Source organism: Nestor notabilis, unplaced genomic scaffold, assembly GCF_000696875.1.
Source record: "Nestor notabilis isolate BGI_N333 unplaced genomic scaffold, ASM69687v1 scaffold7084, whole genome shotgun sequence".
NCBI lineage: Eukaryota > Metazoa > Chordata > Aves > Psittaciformes > Psittacidae > Nestor > Nestor notabilis.
Window position 1 is genome coordinate 2,223 of NW_009924206.1, and position 20,287 is coordinate 22,509.

General features: G+C 35.6%; 1 protein-coding gene across 1 annotated transcript in view; it reads left to right on the plus strand.

Moving 5' to 3' along the window:
• Nucleotides 1-417: 417 nt before the first annotated feature.
• The window catches only part of LOC104404148 (liprin-alpha-2-like), a gene marked incomplete at its 5' end in the record, with an annotated part of 45,945 nt that continues 26,075 nt past the window's right edge, over nucleotides 418-20,287 (plus strand). Inside the window, 2 exons of the mRNA XM_010012505.1 lie at nucleotides 418-519; nucleotides 11,016-11,180. Of these exons, the coding sequence (XP_010010807.1) occupies nucleotides 418-519; nucleotides 11,016-11,180 (267 nt within the window). The remainder of the gene's footprint in view (nucleotides 520-11,015; nucleotides 11,181-20,287) is intronic.

Consider the following 20,287-nt stretch of genomic DNA (forward strand, 5'->3'; position numbering starts at 1 on the left):
TTTCTCCCATGCCATATTACAACAGCTGCCTTACAGAGAGGCAAGTTCACACATGAAGCGGATATGTTGAGCTGAATCTTATTATGTGTAAAATGTAGTGTCTCTGTTGCTATGAAATAGGCCAGTTCTGTTCCTGTTCTGGTGTGATTCTGATAGCTTCTTATATGGGGGATGTTGCCACCATCTTGAACCTTCTTTGGTTTCTAAACTTAAATCAGTGTTTTCCATAGGCACTTTTTATTACATATGCCCACACTTTAAATGGTTTTGGTAGATACTGATGTTTATATATGCCATTTTAGTTTGTGTTGATGATTCCTAAATATCATTTAAATCCTCACACTCTAGAATGCATATGGATTTGATTATTCTAACGCTTACGTCTTGAGTAACTTCATATATAATTTTATTCCACAGGAATTTGCTGCACTGACAAAAGAATTAAACGCATGCAGAGAACAGCTGCTTGAAAAAGAGGAGGAGATTTCAGAACTGAAAGCTGAAAGAAACAATACAAGAGTAAGTATACAGCAGACCTTTTCTGGAAATCATATATGTGTAAAGGAGGAGGAATACACTTAAATATAAATTTAGCTTCATTTGTATAAATAAAGAGACAAAATTCCAGCCTTTTATATAAGACTTGCAAGATTCTAAGTAACAGGACAGATCTACCTTTGCACAGTCCTAGAGGAAATGAGAGTACATGTTAGCAAGATATATTACAAAAAATAGAGATTTTATGTATAGCATAAGTACATTCAGTTTAAATGTTTTCTAAAGCAAGGGACTCATGCAGCCTTCCAGTCCCCAGGGCCTGCCTAAGTAACCTTCACATACCCTCATGTCTTACCAAGGCTAAAGGCAAGGTTGCGACAGGCCCAGCTTTTTTTTGTGCCTTGGATTTGATCTGAATAAGGATGAGATAAAGGCTGCCACATGTATCATAGTCAGACTGCTTAGTCTACATGCAGACATGTGACCCTTGCAGTAAATGTCACTTACCATGCAGCTGCGTGAGGACAAGATTTCAGCCTTAAATTTACAATGTTCTACTTCAATCAGATGTTATATATTCTGCCTGAGGACAAGAATATGTGATAGCACCTTCTGAAAATTCTTAACTGGTGTACAGAATGGTTTTCAGAATAAAATAATTTGCACATGCAAGTATCTGGGCAAAGGCAGAATAGATCAAGAAATGGAAGAGGGGAGCAGAGAAGGCCTTATTGGGTGTGGAAATGTTTGAGAAAAGAGATGAGGTAGTCCCAGATGAGACAGGAGCCAGGCTGGTAATGAACAAATGGAATAGATCTCAGAGAGGTTCGACACCAAGGATGTTTTCTCACATCCATATTTCATTCTTCTGTGATCTGGGTAACTCTTCCTTTTTTCCTCCTTTCATTAAACTAATAGCACTTTGGCTGGTCAGATAACATCTTTCCTTGGTCAACTAATTTGTATTCTGAAGGAACTGTAACAACCTACATGACAAAAGAACTGAGAGGGGGTTTTTCCCCCATCTGCTGTGTAACTAGATATGGGTGCCATAGACTTCAGAAAGCTAAGGAAGGACAGATGATACGGATGCCTGCAAAAAGGCAAAGCTGCCCCATCTACTTCCATGCTAGCTTGGAGGTGCAGGAGATCACATTTAGCACAAAAGTCTTAGAGGTGATGGATTGTGAAATGTGATGGTAGTCATAGGTAAGACCTACATTTTCTCATATGACTCTCATATGTCATAAACAGTCTGAAATGAATCCCACAAAAACAGAATTAATTAGTGAAGAAGCATGTACGAATTGCACTGCATTTTTTAGGTTTAGCAAACCACCTCTACAAATCTGAAGACTTTTAAAGCTGCTTAAACTTTAAGTAACTGCTGCATATATCAGGTGGTTTAGTATTTAAAATAACAATAGGAAATTCTATTAAGGAAATTATTTACATAGAATAAAGAATCCTGTCATGGTTTAAGCCCAGCTGGTAACTCAGAACTATGCAGCTGCTGGCTCACTCTCCTCCCTTTCTTCTTTCCCCTGCTCCCGCAGGGTTGAGATAACAGCACTCCAGTAACTAAGGTACAATACAAACCACTACTGCTACCGATAATAATGCTAAGGGAAATAACAGGGGGAGAGGACCCAACCACCCACCACCCGCCGACCGATACCCAGCCCGACCCGAGCAGCAATCTGGCCTTCCGGGTAACTCCCCCCAGTTTATATACTGGGCATGACGTGCTGTGGTATGGAATACCCCTTTGGCCAGTTTGGGTCAGGTGTCCTGTCTCTGCTTCCTCCTGGCTTCCCCTCCTCCCTGGCAGAGCATGAGACTGAGAGAAGTCCTTGGTCAGAGTAAACATTACTTAGCAACAACTGAAAACATCGGTGTTATCAGCGTTGTTCCCAGACTGAAAGTCAAAACCACAGCACTGCACCAGCTACTAAGAAGGAGAAAAAAATGACTGCTGTAGTTGAACCCAGGACAAATACTTTGTGTTAATTTTCTGAATAATTTTTTAATGCAGAAATATAGTTAAAATGTACATTCAGTTGTACCTATTCAACAAACTATATATACCCATTCCTGCACAGAATGTATATCCAGTTCCCTTTCTTTACAGAAAAAATACCACAGAAACTAAATTTGCAGTGTCATCTTCTCAGTTGTCCTAAGTTCTTCCTAAGTATGTGCACAATGCTTTATGCATTTCACTACAAGCCCACTGAACACCAACTTTGGTATGTTCAAACTGCAGCGTACTTACTATGGGTCTGACATAAGCAGTACAGACTAAATTCCCAAATAGCTTGGAGCCAAAGATACCCTCTTGCCAAACAACTGTGAGAGAAAAGGAAAATGAGTCAACTGCAAGTCATCATCTAAGTCAGACTGAGCTCAGTCATAAGCACTTTCTTTGCAAACCAAGAAGCTTAAAGATCATCTACTCTTATGTTTCTTGTGTTATGTAGAAATAAAAATTGGTAAGAGATTTTCCAGGAGAACTAATACCAATGAAGGAGAGTTATAGAGTGTGATAATCCTTGCGAGAAGTCCTTGCAGTTAAAATTGATAAACTCTACCAGTGTGTTTTCAGAGTGAGGATGAAGCTAGGTATTGGAGATTAAAAGATTTAGGCTATGGAAAAGGTATAGGAAATGCAGGAGGTGTTACAGTAAACAAGAGGGGAAGATATAGTCCAAGTATTAATGGGGAAGGAGAGAAAGAAAGCATGCATGACTTACCCTGACCTCTAGCCTTTTCATTTATAAGTTATCACTCCATCATGTCATACCTACGTTCTTGCCTGTCTAAACTGCCATAACTATTAGTTGTCAGAGTTTGCTATAATAGTTATGCTGTCTTCTATAGGCTCCTGTACACATCTTTTATAGAGAAAGATCAGCATTTTAGTTACAAAGCTGTTGTTTTCAGAATACAGTCTTGATGATGTGCTAGTGATGAGAATTCTAGCAACAGTCATTCAGAAGGTATTGCCTAGAAAGAAGCGTTTTTGCACACGGAGATTTCTGCTGTTACTAATGCAAAAGAGCACTAATATTTTGTAAGAAAAAGTTGCTCCAAAGTTCTTCTGTAATTAAGCAAAGATTCTAGTAAAGTAATAGTATATGAGAACCACTGATAACACATTTGCGATGAGGAAATTAGATGTATTTTCTAATATGTAAACTTAGTCCAAACAACATTTCTTTCTTCTATCCCACTAGTGTTCACACTTAACCCAGCTCTAGCTTGGCTATGCTAGCAAGCCTTACCTGCCTTCCCAGGACATGCACACGCATAGCCACATGTAGTGAAACTACTCACTACAAACATTTTTCTTTCAAGTAGCAGTTCCTACTACTTTTAAACAGAGAGGTTCAGTTCCAAATTCTTAGATTGCTGTTTCTGAATTTTTTAGTCCAATCTTTTATTTCCCTGGGTTAGCAGCATAAATATACTGTTTGAAGTACCTACTGCTTCAAACCGAAGATCAGCAAGAAGAAATAAAAGTGGCAACTCTGTCAGGTTCTGAGTACACGCTAGCCTTCTAACTCCGTTTTACATTTTCTGTTATGCCTAACTGGCAGTTCTTTCTTTACTCCAGACCCGTACCTGTGTGTTTATTTCTTGGCAACAGCCTCATACACTGTTTGCCAATCTTCACAGAAACAAACAAACCTTCCCCCAGAAAGCACACAACCACACATATCCTGATTTGCCACTCTGTGACAAGCTGCCCTGGCAGACCCTGACAGTAACATGTATTTTAGAGAGACCATCATGGAATTACATCACCCTCATCCTCAGACTAAAGCCGAAACACAGTACTGCACCAGCTGCTAAGAAGGAGAAAAATACAGCTGAAACAAGGACAGTATCCACCTCTTATTCCATACCATTTACATCATGCTCAGGTCCCACATTTTTCAATATAACATCACTTCTGTCTCTTGACGTATATACGTCTGAACCCAGGATATTGGGTCCTGTACACTCCAGGTCTCAGCTGGAATACCAGGGCTTAAACTTTACTCCACTGTTTACCAAGTTCCTACTCAATCATTCTTAAGCAAAGCTTCCTACTGGCCTTTTGCTATTGAATATGTATTTTTACTATCATAATTAACTTTTTCTGACTCAATACAGTAGAAATATTTTCATGTCAAGAACTTAGCTGGCAACTTCATCTGTCAGTACATGAGGCAAAACAGAAATTGCAGGCGCATATGTATATGTATTGATTGGTGTAGTGTTGCTGACAGAAAGACAGACAAGTTCCCTCTGGAAAATAATTGCATGAAACTTTGAAAACATACAAAAATATATTAATCGCAACTGTTACAGTTATTCCTCTGGATATTCTCTAGCTAGAATTATCACCTATAGCATGTGGAAAGACAGCATCTTTTCTGAAGCTGGAACACAGTTCAATCTGATTTACCATGTTATTTAAAGAAAATTATAAATGCCACTTATTTGGTTCTACTAAGTTTAAATTTAAATTGCAAGTTATTTTTGTCTCAATCCATATTCTTTAAAAGTAGAAAAAGTTGGTAGGATTAACTTACTAAATCAGAATATGATTATGAAGAAATTTGAGGTTTGATTTGGCAGCTGAAACAAAAAATATTACGATACTGATTTTGGATAATTCTGATTGCGTTTTTTCACTGCAACAAAAAACAGGCATATACACATACTTTTTGTGTATAGCTGAAAATGTAACTTAAATTGATCTGAAATATTTTAGCTCAAGCAGTTTTAGAAGCAAGAAAAATTAGGCCTATGTTCATGCATGACACAGCAGTAGCAAACAGTGTCACCCTCTTTCTTCTACTTAATATCTCAGGAGCTGAAGCATTTACTAAAGTGAACAAGGCTGACATATTTAATTTTATTCATATTTTATTGTCTTAATTCCTTAGTGAACAGTTTATGAAACATCTTCAGTGAGGCACTGCAGTCCCATAATATCCATAGATCAGAACTTAACCTATATTTTATGATTAAATTTCCTTTTTATTGTCCAGAAAAACTCTTAAGAAGATCTTTCAAAGTGCAGTTTTAATGCTTTTATTTAGCTCATTTTCTTAGAGCTTACATCAGCACTCTGTTTTCTTCTTTAAACATGATAAAATGAGTTCTTGCAGTATGAACGTACTGTACACATGAAAATAAGTATAGCTGTTTCCTAAAATTCTGTAAAGGCAAAAGCATTATTTCACTAATGTAAATAACAGTAAATTTCATTAGATTCGCCTCAATAGTATATCTATTTTCTAGACTTACCCAATTCTTCTTTCAAAATAAGAACTTCTGTCACAGAAAATACAATAGATAGTAAATGTAACATGTAGTAATACCTGTATTTTCAGACACTAACGCCTCAATAGTATATCTGTTTTCTAGACTTACCCATTTCTTCTTTCAAAATAAGAACTTCTGATACAGAAAATACAATAGATAGTAAATGTAATATGTAGTAATACCTGTATTTTCAGACACTGTCTAATCTAATAGTTATTATATTTGCATTATTCTCATAAAACCCCCTTTCTTTGTTTCTATTACTTTGTACCATTCTCCTGCCTATTACATTTTCTTTCATACTTTTGCTTCACATATGTTTGTTTCCATGAAGTTTTTAGGTTGCTGGTACTTTTTGTTTTTTGTTTTGAATGTACAATAAGACAGACATGGGACATATGCTGCCATTAGGCTGTAACTTCAGGTTTTCAAAGAAAGATTTTTACCAGTAATTTACCAGTATAGCTATTTGAGGTCACCCTAGCTGACCACAAGTGCAAAGTGGTTTCCATCACTGGAACAATGTAGAAGAAAATGACTGATTTTTGTGACTAGTTTTAGAGATAATCTTCAGCTCCATGTCTGCTTGTTTTACTTGTCTTCTTTGCTTGCACCAGAGATGGAGATTGAGTGAACAATGTGCATTCTAAATATAGATTGGAAGCAAATTAAATTTTTGCCTATGCCGGTGAAAAATTTGAAGCTGGACCTTGAAAGAGAATTGTCTTCTTAGAGGGTTGCCCTATTCCTCTAAGGAATCCCTTAAGCTAAGTCCATATCATTTTAGTAAATCCCTTATCTTTTGATTTTTCTCCCTGTGTTCATGCCGCCTTTTCTGTCCATCGCCCACTCCTGATTCTTTAATTTCTTCATTTATATTGATTAAAATCCAGGTCCTGTAGTAATGCAAACTCTACTTTGTATTACTCTAAACTCTACAGAATTCTAATTTCAAATAACTGAGTCATTATTCCTAAAAAAGAATGTTTTAACTTTTTTGATATGCCGTATGTAAACCAGTGTCCATGTAGTAATGATGTTATAGTATAATATAGGTAGGTGACATAGGTAGATGTAGTTTACATCATTACATTTAACTATGAATTTCCATTTCACAAAAATCAGTCACTTCTGTAAGTGCTTTGGAAGTTATTTGAGAAATACAGGAAGCTGAGTGTAATCTAACAATTTTCTCTATTATTGTTGATTTAGTTCTACTTAACAGTTTAAAGATGCTTCATTCACTCACATAATATGCATTAGAGCATTTTTCAATCTTCAAACGATTATTTTAAACATTCTTTATGATCATTAAAAGTCCAGGTCTCCAGAAAACTTCATCTCATTTAGCTATGACAAAATTATCAGCATGGCATCTTGAGAATCATAAAATTTGCCCAACCTAAGAGTTAAATTCCCTTGTCAGGTTATTTCACAATTCATTGTCAAGCTTATGCTTTCCAGTAAGAGAAGCATAGCAGTGAAGCGTGGGTGATTCTGTCCCACCTGCTACAGTTGATCTTAATCTTCTTTTCTCTGCAAGCTGCCTGTCCCTCTGAGTGCTTGACAACTGTAGCAGCTTGACACAGTGTGAGGGAGCAGAAAATGCTCAGCAGTCCATGATCTTTATTAATGCCAGAGTTTAATTGCAACTTACTAGAATACCTAAAGCTGTTTCTAACAATTCTTTTGCAGTTTAAATGAACTACCAATATTGTTAGAATGTTATTTCAACATGAAATTTTGTGGTGTTCTCACAAATATTTGGAACAGTAATTCTTGAATTACTGGGGGTGGGGGATGTCCTTAACATTCCTTCATGCACACAAGTTATTGTAATTTCCTTTAGTCATTAAACTGCATTGCTTAGATGCGTTACCTTCAATGTCAATTTCCTCCATCACTGTAGCAATGGGACACTGCATAGTTCTCTCAGTGTAGTTAGGTTTGCTCTTCCCAGAGAAGTAGGGAGGACTTTTTTTTTTTCTTTCGTATAATTGTAGTTGGGGCAAAAGTTGGATAAAATAGCAGTATCATTGCATAGTCCAAGGGCAACAAAGCTGGTGAAGGGTCTAGAGCACAAGCCTTATGAGGAGCAGCTGAGGGTACTGGAGTTATTAGTCTTGAGAAGAGGAGGCTCAGGGGAGACTTTATCACTCTCTACAACTACTTGAAAGGAGGATGGAGCAAGGTTTGTGTTGGTTTGTTCTCCCAAGTAACAAATGACAGGACAAGAGGAAATGGCCTCAAGTTGCACCATGGGAGGTTTAGACTGGATATTGGGAAAAGTTTCTTCACTGCAAGGGACAACAAGCATTGAAACAGGCTGCCCAGGGAAGTAGTTGAGTTGCCATCCCTGGAGGTATGTAAAAGATGTGTAGATGTGGCACTTAGGGACATGGTTTAGTGGTGGACTTGGCAGTGCTGCCTGGGAGTAATAAGGCACTGGGAGACTTGGTTAATAATACTTTTGCTCAGCTGAATTTGCTGTGAGCAGTGCTCACAGAATTTGTGGACAAATATTGTTGACTTCTGCTGAAAAGAAAAAAAAAATATTTACAAGCCCGAAGCCTATGTGAGCATGCTTCCTTGAGCATCCTTAGGACTGAGAGTAAGGAAAATTCCAGTGTTCACAGGTAGTTTCCAGAAAATTAACCAAAAAATTAACCAAACTGAGTAAAATTCAAGTGAATAAGAAATGAAAGAAAAAGCATGAAATGTTCACAAGTAGTGCAGTAATTCTTCATCAGTATTTTGACACTTAGGTGTGACATCAGCTCATCTGTCTTCATACAGTAAAATAGGCAACACAATATTTTGCACTTGATTTATTTGATGACTATGACATATATGCCAACACTGAAATACGGTTTTGTCATAAAATTCTAATTCTAAGCTGAAGGCAAAATTAGTGGATGACTTTTATAGGTTTAGTTTTCTACATTATGCACGTTTCTAATATAGCAGCAACTTAACCTGTTACCCACTGTTCTACAAAAGACTAGGGTGCTGCACTGTTCATATAGTAAACACCATGATCACCCCATTAGAAATTCTGAATTCCCACCACTCTGTTGTCTTTTTATACTTGGAAACCTTGTGTAACATTTTTTTCTCTCTTCATCACTCTCTTTGATCTCCGTTCTTCCTTAACAAGGATCTTGTCTTTCTTCTGTCCATCCTGACTTCAAATTCCCTCTTGAGATTGTGTGTCTGTATCCATTCTAAAACAGTTCTGGATGTGTATTTTTTTTTTGCCCCATGTTGTTTATTTATCTCTGTGCTATAGGATATGCATAATTCCTTCTGTCATGGAAGTTTTTTCCCTGTCAAGAATTCTGTGTTGCCACCATTTTTCTTTTCCCCTAAACCAGATTTTCTTGGTTTTGCTTCCAACTAAGACTTGCAAACAGGCTCTCAGAACTCTCCTTTGCTGTGTTTGTCTGGAACATAAGTTGTTCTAGGTAGTAGAGCATTAAATATAATAAATTTGCTCAGTGTTAGGCCAAAAAATAGCTATTGAGATTTTGTTATTCTGGGCTGTTTTAGTGGATGCCAGCTTGAGCTTCAGACAGCTACAGGCTTACAAAAGGAAAAGCCATGCTAAAAGCTCAACTGTGGTTCAATATTTTCCTTTTTTCTCACGATTTCTTCAGAGATTTGTAGCATTTTGACCACATTTAAACTGTTACTGAGGTAGCTATGATGCACTGAAAGTTTCTGCATAAAGGCATACAAGACAGACAACAGAACAGGATGAGCCAGGCTTTAACAGGATCAGCCAGCAAGTGGAAATGACTGTGGAGAAATTTGAGTCCACAGCATAGATTAGAGTCAGAGCCTGGCTACCCCAGGACAACAGAATGGGGCAGAGTCTAGGTGCAGAGAGAAAGGAATTTTTGCAGTCACACAGTCTCTTTGCAGAGATGGGGCAGCGAGTGGGCTGTAGCATTAGAAATCAGCTATTGACTTACTTTCCTCCTTACCATCTCCTAGATAAACTTGGTGGCCTATAAAAATTATGATGATATACAAATTTAGATCAAAATTCAGAAATTCAGTTCTATGTGTGATAGCAATTAAGTGTGTCTTTAAGAACTGAGTTACCATCTTACCAAAGCACCATACCAAGTTCCTGATGGCTCTGTGATGCAGAGGTCCCTATCAATTCATGTAACAATAAAGTCATTATGTGACTGAATATAACTATATATTACAGATAAATATATAACTAATAATAGCTAGCTTAAGAACACATTGAAGGAGAAATAATAAACAACTATCCATATCACTTTCAAATTTCCACTTCAATGACTTAGATATATGTTGTAGTTACAATACATTTAACATGCATTGTGATTCATTAATTTAGTTGCCCTGCTTTAACCTTACAGTTAATCAATTCTCTTTTGTGTTCAGACAGTAAGAACAGCAATGAAAGTATAGACAAATGGGGAATTTTCTATATGACATCAACTATCATTTTAATTTTTCATGTAACCTCAGAGTAATAATGAAAAATAATTATAATGTGTTTTTACAATAATAGTAGGTTAACAATAGGCTATTTTAAGGTTATTTTACAGATATTTATAATAGCCTGAAATTTCTTTTTATGGACCTTTTTGTCTTCCGTCATGTCTGTAATACAATAGAGACAATGAACATTTAAGTGCACGTGCCAGTGAGAAACACCATTAGCTGTGGCATTTAGAATGAATAGCCTTAAAAATGTAATAAAATATACTGTTTACTTTTACATATTTTGTTAAGTAACTTCCAGTAGAAATTGAAAATATATTACAGTTAAGGTCAATTAATTATAAACTTCTTTATTATTTTTGAATGATGGTTTAGACTGGCTTTGGTTGTTATTTGGTTGTTAATGCTCGTCAATTACTATCACAAATAATATTGTAAATATGTACTTAATTTAGTTAGATGGTGACCCTATGCTGAGTGATTTCTTGTTCTCGCTTTTCATTGCAGAGTTTTAAATTAAATTATAAGTAGATTTCCTGTTTTTCTATTTATTCCATCTGATTTAGAATCATGAAATGTTGCCAGTAATTCCATTAGTCTCTCCTACAATGAGGTTGCAAAGAAAATTGCCATTTGGTACCATGTGCTTTATAGTTAGAATTCCCATGGCATTTAAGTGCACAAAAATTAATATCCTTTTATATCAAATCCAATAGCTGTTACTGGAACATTTGGAGTGCCTTGTCTCAAGACACGAAAGGTCACTGAGGATGACAGTAGTGAAACGGCAAGCACAATCTCCCTCAGGAGTTTCCAGTGAAGTTGAGGTCCTCAAAGCTCTGAAATCTCTGTTTGAGCACCACAAGGCTTTGGATGAAAAGGTACAGTATGGAAAAAAAACTTACTAAATACACTCTTTAACTTACTTAGCTGTGCCTTATGATGCAGCAGAGCATCTATATTTTTTATTTGCTTCTGGAGTATGTCCTGTACTTACAGCATTTACATGTGTCCAGAGAAATCCATAGGAATGTATGACCAATAGCTGTAATGCACTTTGGGTCACTTCACTTTACCTATCTTCTGTAGACAATCGTACTGACTTTTCAAAACAAGCAAATCTCACCCCTGCCAAGCATGTTTCTCCTATTTAGCACTAAAAGAAGATGACACCATGTAATTTATTGTTCGTACAATATGCTTTTAAATAATTGCTGAGAAAATGTAGGTATCTCAAATTTTAAAAACACATAAACAGAATAAAAAGGCAGAATGAGATATTTCTAACTACATAAAGGAGCCTGCCTCTTAAAAAGTTTTAAAAGGAAAACCTCCCAAATTTCAGACATGTTTTTAGTGTTTACTACATAAGCACAGTGTTTCCTTTACAACTAGGGTAACTTAAAAGAAGTAGATCCTTCACTAATGCAGAATAAAGATAAAATCCACTGATGATAACTGTACGTACTCATGCTAATTAGGAGGGTCTTTCCACTGGATTCCTCATGTGTCCTATGCTGGAAAGACTTTTGTGTGAATGAAACTTTGTACAATTAGGAGGTGTCACTTTGAGCATTGCTTACATGAATTCAGAAATCCAGTTATGTCTAGAAACTCGATGTTCAGAAGACGATGTATCCAAATTAGTTAAGAATTGCCTCAAAACTACACATGCAGGGAGCACGTGAGAGACATTACTCATGAGTAAAGAACTTAGTTCCTCGTGGGGTCTATCTTGGCTGATTTGCTTGGGCTCATTACTGCAGCTGAGTTGCTTCTCTATTTGAGATGTTTGGGAAAGCAGGAGAGACATTTGTGTAGCACAGCACCCAAGACCATTGACTGCAGGGTTGAGCTGTGTTTGTGTAGAACCAGTTCAGTGGTCTCACAGTAATAAATTTAACTTTTCCAAATTCAAAAATAAACTCAGAAAGTTGACCATATTTAAGTAATTTATAGTAGTATTTATTTTTCTTTGGTAATAAAGGTGTGAAACACTGTGGGTTTTGTGTCATTCTGGGTTAACTATTAAGGTTCAAAGTTAAATGAATTTAAGGAACCTATGCCAAATCAAAAATTATTTTGTGTTTAGCCATAGCTTTAGTTAGATGTTCTATTCAGTTACGTGTCATGAAAGTATAAAGAAAATCTAGGAAAGGGAATATAATGACTCCTTGCTGCTGTAAGCAATTAATTATAATAAGCTTTTAGATGTTATTAAGACTTACAAAACCCTGTATAATTAAAAATATCTTTTGAGGACTGATAGGATTTATGGTCTGAGCTTTGATCTTTTACCCGGTATTTTAAACACCAACAAAACTATAGATCAGGGAGCTCTCCTGCTTCTATACTTTTTGACACTATGCTGGATAAATATGAGAAATAATAAGAACTAAACTTTAAATAGATTCTGATTATTCAGCAGCTATGTACTTCTTACACATTTTTTGTGACTGTTGTAGTGTTTAGGTACTATGCAGTTTATTTTACATCTCATTTTGAAAATTATTTTACAGAATTAGATTGAAGCTAAATATAATACTTAGACCTATATCCATGGAAATTCTGGTGGTTTTTTTTTAATGTAACAGGTTAAAATCAGTATTCAGTTAATTTAAAAATCTTGGAGTGACACAGGTAACACATCTTATGTATATAATGGGTCTCTGTCCCAGTGGTGATGATAATTATCAGTGTAGAAAACTCACCCATCTGCAGTTATATTAACAGGAGATTTGTTACATTATAAAGCAAGTTTTAAAATTGATTGGCCAAAATTACTTTTTCCTGTTTGCTAATCATCTATGCATTGAACCTTTTTAATTTTGATATAATAAATCATATTTTAATTATAAAACATTCCAAGATCAACCAAGACAACAGTTTAGTAAATGAGTTTAAAATAATTTGTTCTAAACCTAGAACACATTATTTTCAGGTACAAATTATATATTTATGTTATAGTGTCTTTCTTTAGAAGAATTGGATCAAAGTTTTATATATCATCCAGATACCTGATAACATAATGCTATCACATTATACTACACATTGTCAGCATTATTGAGACTTCTATTTAAAAATAATGGAAGTAAAAGAGACTACATACATGCAAATATGCTAAAATACCTTTATGGTTTTTGACAGAAAAATTACATAGATTAGATTTGTTTCAGACCCTTCAGAATTAAGATATTAATCCACCTATGAAAGAAAATTCATTGAAGTTACTCAGAGACTAGTAGAATAATGTAGGTTGGACCTCCTAGGGGACATCTGGCCCAACCTCCTGCTCAAAGCATGGACAACTGTTTAAGGTTGCCTAAGGTCCTGTCTAATCAGCTTCTGAGTACCTGCAGGCACAAAACTTATTCTGGTGTTTTACTACCCTCACTTTAGTTTTTTTTCTATAATATCTAGCTGGAGTTTCCATTGCTGAGGAACCTGTTCCCTCTTGTCCTGTTACTCTGCATCTCCAAGAAGAAGCGGGCTTTGTTTTCTCCATATCTTTTGATTAGGTAGCTGTAGATAGCAAAAAATTCTCCTATGAACCTTCCCTTCTTATGGGTGATGAGACCCAGCTCTCTCAACCTCTTCTCATATGCCATCCGCTCCAGTCCAACTTGGTGGGCCTTCAGTAAAGTCTGTCAGTGTCTTTCTTGTACCAAGATGCCCCAGACCAGATGCAGTCTCAAAAGTCCAGAGGGGAATAATAATTTCCCTCAACCTGCTGACTGAGCTGTGTGGCCTTATTCACCCATAGGTCTTTTCTGCAAAACTGCTCTCTCTCTTCCCCAAGCCTGACTTGTGGCCTGAAGTTATTCAATTCAGAGTAATGGAATGCCACTTGGACTTTGTATGACTGATCACAAACTTCTAAGCCTTGCAGTCCAGCCATTTTTCTATGCAATGTATAATCCACTTACCCAATTCAGATCTCACCCTTTTCTCTAGGACTAAATGAAAAATCTTGCAGAAAGCCTTGGTAAAGACAACATTCACTGTTCTCCCCTCATCCATGGAGCCAGTCATCTCATCACACAAGGCAACAAGTTTGGCCAGATGTCATTTGACTTTGACAAAGTTATACTGGCTCTTCCCAATCACCATCTTCTTTATGTGCCCTGGAAGTGGCTTCTAGGGAGATTTGCTCCATAACCTTCCCAAAAGTGGCCAGCTTGTACCTCATCAGAAAATGCACACAAAACCCAAATAATGGATAAAGAGTAATAAGAACTGTCAAAAGTGAGTTGAAAATATATCATGATGCTTTACAAACGAATAATGGAAACTAACTTCTTCACAAGAAACGTTGACACCGAAACCAATAGTTTAGCCTTTGCACCCTTTAAAAAGCATAACAAGATATTTTCATAAAAATGTTTTTTTTATGAAAACCTTTATAAAAACCCTTTAAACACACAAAAATCTTAAGAAAGTCTTTATGTTTTCCCTAAATGCAAATTTTCTTTCACTTTCTCACTTCCTACACTAAAACATCTCAAGGTGTTGTAACAAGTTCTGCCACAAAACTTGACTGGTCATGGAAAGATTCCTTTGTACACCGTACAAGAGTTACAAAACCATCCTCATTACTCTAATGAAATTCAATAAAAAAGACAAAACAGACTGGAAGGTGGAAAATAAAACGTATCAATTCAGGGTTCATATTTCCAGGGAGAACTGCTAAGTATAAGAAAAACCAGGAATGATACCTTAACTTATTCCAAAAGACCTATTGTCTTTCTATTTATTACATGATATAGTGCTTTGCGATTATCTTTTGTGCAAAAGATAGACCACCATAGAGAGATCACAGCCACAGTTGAATTATTGTGAGAAAGCATGTCATTGACAATTATTTCAGTGTGTGACAGCACCTTCAGCATCCTTTCACCCCCTGTAAAGTGAAATCTTGTCATGAGCTTCCCCTGGTAGAAAGCCAGTTTGGCTAAATCAGATAGGTACATCATAGTGAGTAGCAGGTAGTAAGAGTATGCTGTTATTCTTACCTCATTGTCCATATGAGATCCTAGCAGTGCCAAACCATCTTCATAGTCTATTCTTGCATAGTCATAGTGCATTTTGTGAGAAATTTCATGTTATGGTTTAAGGATAATGAATAAATATATAAATATTTAATATTTTATGTGTGTCTCAAATCTCATTGTGTCTCCTTGGGTGAGTTGTGTCACAGCAAATGAAAATGGTACTAGCTGTATTATTATTATTTAGAAATTTAATTTGGCATAAGCTATACATATAGTCAACAGTATGTATCTAATGATGCTAAAATATTTAGAAATCTTAAAACACAGGCCATGGCCACTTCTAGATTTTCTTCATGTTCAAAGTTAGATTCAGTGATTGTTTTTAATAAGTGTAAGGTTATGTTATGTCTAACAAGCAAAAGCTGTTAAAAAAATTGAAAGTTTTATACACTAGAGGTTAGGACTGATTACGACTGGGAGTGATGTGAAATTCTGACTTAGCATTTCTAATAGCATTTGCTATTGCCTAAGTCACTTGAAATTTGTGGCTGTATTCACAGGCAAGATAACCTAATCAACCCTGACCTTCTTAATGCTTCAATTCCCAAAGACTTCTGTTACTGCTGCTGCTATCTTTGGTTTATTTCATGCAATTAAAAGTTTTAGAAATAATGTAAGAGAGCTCTATGAAATATTCTGGGATAGTGTACATGAATATACATGGAATAGTTTATCGTACAGAAGATGAAGATGAGCTTTACTAGACATATTAGAGTTGAATAGAAAATAGATTAATTTCATGGTTAGAATATACATTGAGTATAGAGTAGGTCAGGAAGTACATATTCCTCATATGCAAATAAGGAAGAACAAAAACTAGAAATATGGATTTATTTATACCATTTTATACCTATAATGGAATTCTACTATCTGCCTGAACATATTTATTTTCATGGAGATATTTTTTCCTATTTTGCTTTAAAATTTGGGTTCAACATTTAAAATGTGCATTTGGAAAGAAGAAACTGAAGCAACTTCTTCCTCAAACTCATTTTTGGGTTGATGTTTCAAGAGAAGAGTCCAGTTGATCTTCACAGAGGAAGGAGTTATTGTCCTAGCTAAGATTCAAAAAACACTTGTTTCTTAAGACTAATTCATGGCAGAAAAGTCTACCTGATGTTCTTGCAAATATAACCAACCTATTCATGTGAGCATTATCACTATCTTTTTATTCATTAGCAGGTAGCTAGGAGAGCTTTTATTTAATAGACTGTTTATGAAAAAAAAAAAGTGATTCAATGGTAGCATGTGCAAATGCTTTTTAAAAGCTCTTTGTGGGCTGCAGATCTGGAAAGAATAAAGAAAGAATTTGACAGCAAGGAAAAAAGTGGAAAGCAGTTGCTAGGAGACAGAGAAAGATGGGTGATATTTTGCACCGACAGCAGTGCTAACATGACACTGACTATGTTACACTTCAAGATAATGCAGTTGCATTTAAAAGCCAGAGGAATACGCAGTCATCTGGGCACATGCTGGATACACCCTCTAACATGGAGAGAGCAACACTTTGCTTGCTGTGCAACCCTTTTGCTTGGCACTCTAATAGGAATCTGTCCTTTAAACGTGCATATTATAGCATGTTCTGATAGGTCAGGTGACATCTGATTACCCTTACTTTGTGAAATTTTGTTTAGTAAAGCTTTATCTAGTGCCAAGAAAATAGAAATACATTGAAGGGCCATATGAAATTTAAGTAGTATGTTATTTCTGAAGTGATAAACACAGTCTCATTGTAATGATGCTTACTTCTATGAACTATACTTACTGTCTTTCACTTCCAGAAGATAAAAGTATGGAATATTCTAGTCACTAATTTGCATCCTCTTATGAACACGAACACACACACACACACACACACACACACCACATTATCAGATAAAAATAGTTTGCATTTGTTCCAGCTCCATGTTCTCTGACAAGGTGATGACCAGGAACAATACCTTTTCCTGCACCTCTCAGAAATGAGGATGGTTCTGTTTGCTTTGTTTGTTGTAACGTAAATCTGAAGAGGAAATGCAATACAAAAGTCTTTACAATACATTTGTATATGGCTTTTCAGAGGCTTTGGCTGTTGCCCTGTGTTTAGATTCTAAGGTTATTAGGTATGAACTTAAAAAGTTCAGGAAATACTAATACAATTACTAACTGGTAAATATTGCTCAGAGTAAAATATTTTCAAAATACATGCATACCGCATACATCGGTTTGGCATTTGTAGCTTGTATTCTTTCCTGGAATGTGAATGACCAAACCTGAAATCTTTATTCAGCTTTTGTCTTATTCCTCTAGTTTATTTTGAAATCAACTAAAGACTGAGAAAGAAATTTAAAGTGAGAAATAAAATTACAGTTTCTGGTCTGTAAACTGGAGCAGATTTCTCCTTCAGATCAGAGCACTGATTTAGGATTTTTCCTCTTGTTCAGTGATAAAATCAAAGATTTCTCTCCACTTCAACAACTGCTATGTATGTGATTGAAAGTGATGAATTAGTTGCAATATTTCCAATGTCATCATGGAAAATGTGAATGAATTAGTTGTTCACTGGGCAGATGAAAGTTAAAAAAAGTCTCCTGTGCCAAGGTAGAGTTGCTTTCAGTTCCTTTGCAACTCTTACATTCACAGAACAAGGGCCACTGCAATTTTGGTTAGGTTATAATAAAAAAGCAGTTTGGTTAACTGTGTACGTAGAAGGGAGGGAAGGCAAGGCAAGGCTAAAGAAACAGCTTCCAGCTGTTGCTCTGTGTTACACTGGTACTGTTCCATGTTGTTACTAACAATAAATAGGCCAAGAATGAAAAAAATTTATTTGAATGTAATAGCTTGGTATTCAGAATAAAGACATTCATTCTCTACCTATTTTTTCTGAAGTGCCATGTAAAAAAATTGTCTTTTAAATTTTCTTTTAAACAAATGTCTATTATTTCCAGGGAGTGCTTATTTCAGGCTTTAAAATGTCCATATAAAAGACACTCTGATTCAGTTCTACAGTGACACAATGTGTAAAGATTAAGGATAATTTTTCTGATTCCAGCTCAGTGGATCTGTGACCTCAGTAGTGTTGCCTAGTTGGTTTGCAAATTCTAACACTATTCAAAGTGAATGCCAGTGTTAGACATCTGATAACACATTTTTTAAACAAGAATTCTCATTTGTAAAATGCTTAGGCTTTAATATATGGAGCTTTCAGGAAGCTTACAAAAATTCAAAGTAAAATTACCAACTCATTGCAATTCGTTTCAGCAATTAACAACTGCAGTCTTGCAAATTTTCTCTCAATCATCTTGTCCCCCAGCAGTGCTTTCAGTCAAGAGGACTGAAGCCAGAAAGATGACTGTCATTTTTCCCTGGAGTTTTTGCATCTAAGCTGAGATTTCCATTAAGAAATTGTTATCTGCCAGCTCTCACTGTGGTTAGAGATTGAAATGAGGACTTTTGAAGACAAAACTACACCCCTCACTCATAGGACATGGACTTTAATAGTGAAGAGCTAGTAAAAGATAGAAATGATGGTGAGAAGAGAAGCAGGATACAGAAAAAGAGTTTTAGAATCCACAGAGGAATTGAGGGAACCTCTGGGGAGGCAGAGAGCATGGTAAGAGGAGAGAGAGTGGAAAGATGCGAGTATCAGGTAGTGGACTTGTACTGTCTTGGCTCTGGATAGGGAGCAGGTCATCAAGCAGCCCTTGGAAGCTGGTAGAAGAACTGGAGAAATAATACTGGTTTTCAAGCAGAATATGATTTTAAAAATAGGAGAAAGGCAAATGAAGATATACTTTTTCAGCTATTCAAACAATTGAAGTTTTTCAATTACAACCAGAATAACTGAAAAATATAATTAGATGAAAATATGAATAAACTAGAATTAGTAAATATATTTCAAATTAATTTTACATATTCAAAGTGTGTTAGAATTGAATACTAAAAAATTATATAAAATGACTGCTATGATAACTTACATACTACCAAAAATCTGAAGCTTTATGAGGACTTTTTCCAGGAATTATGTAGCTCATTTTGGAAAGCAGGCTTTATGATTAAAGATTTTTACATACATTTTTGATGTAAAATAGTACAAATTATTGTAAATAGTAAAAATAAATAGTAAAAATTATTTTAGGTTCCATTGCATATTTTCACTGCATTCTCTTGTTCTGATGTATAAAAGCAATTGAAACAGTCTTGAAAATTTGTAGTAATTTTCACTCTTAACACTGCCACTCACAGATGGCTCAGTCACTCTCACTTTAAAATTACTTAAACTGTATCAGATGAGGAACAGGCACAGTCAGTTACTGCAGCTCAGCTATTGATTACATAGTCACACCATGTAGGAAATGTCGATTTAAGCTACAACATGCATCTTTGGGAATAAGTTGATTTTTTTCATTCTTATAGGGCTGAAGGAATAGAGGGACACGAATTAATCAGAAATTGGACTAAAAACTTGAGGATTCTTTCTGATCATCAGAACACCTTGGTATTTCTTATACCTTAATATTCTTCAACTCACTTTTCTTTTGCTCCTTTGAGTAAATCACTTGTAATTTCTGATCTCTTAAGGGTAGCAATATTGTTTAGCATATACTAAAATCGTAGTTACCTGAGGGTTTTCTAATAATTAATGTAATACAAATAAATTTTCAATTTTTATTTCTTTTAGTAAAGCTGAAGTATGTGAAGAGGACCAAAATAGCTGGAAGTTCTGCACAAGCAACTATGCATTTGTTAGAAAGTCTGAATAGGTTTCTTTTTTAGTGTTCATTTCCTGAATATGTATCTGATCTTTAGATTTAGTTAGTTTTAAAGTTTACTGAACATGTTATGCTAGAGTTTTGCTAATCTTTTTTTTTAACCTATTTAGGTCTAAGCCATTCTTGCTATGTAATGAGTCTATTTGCAAAGTTTCACTTCTACTAGTAGCAAGAGAAAATAAAGTG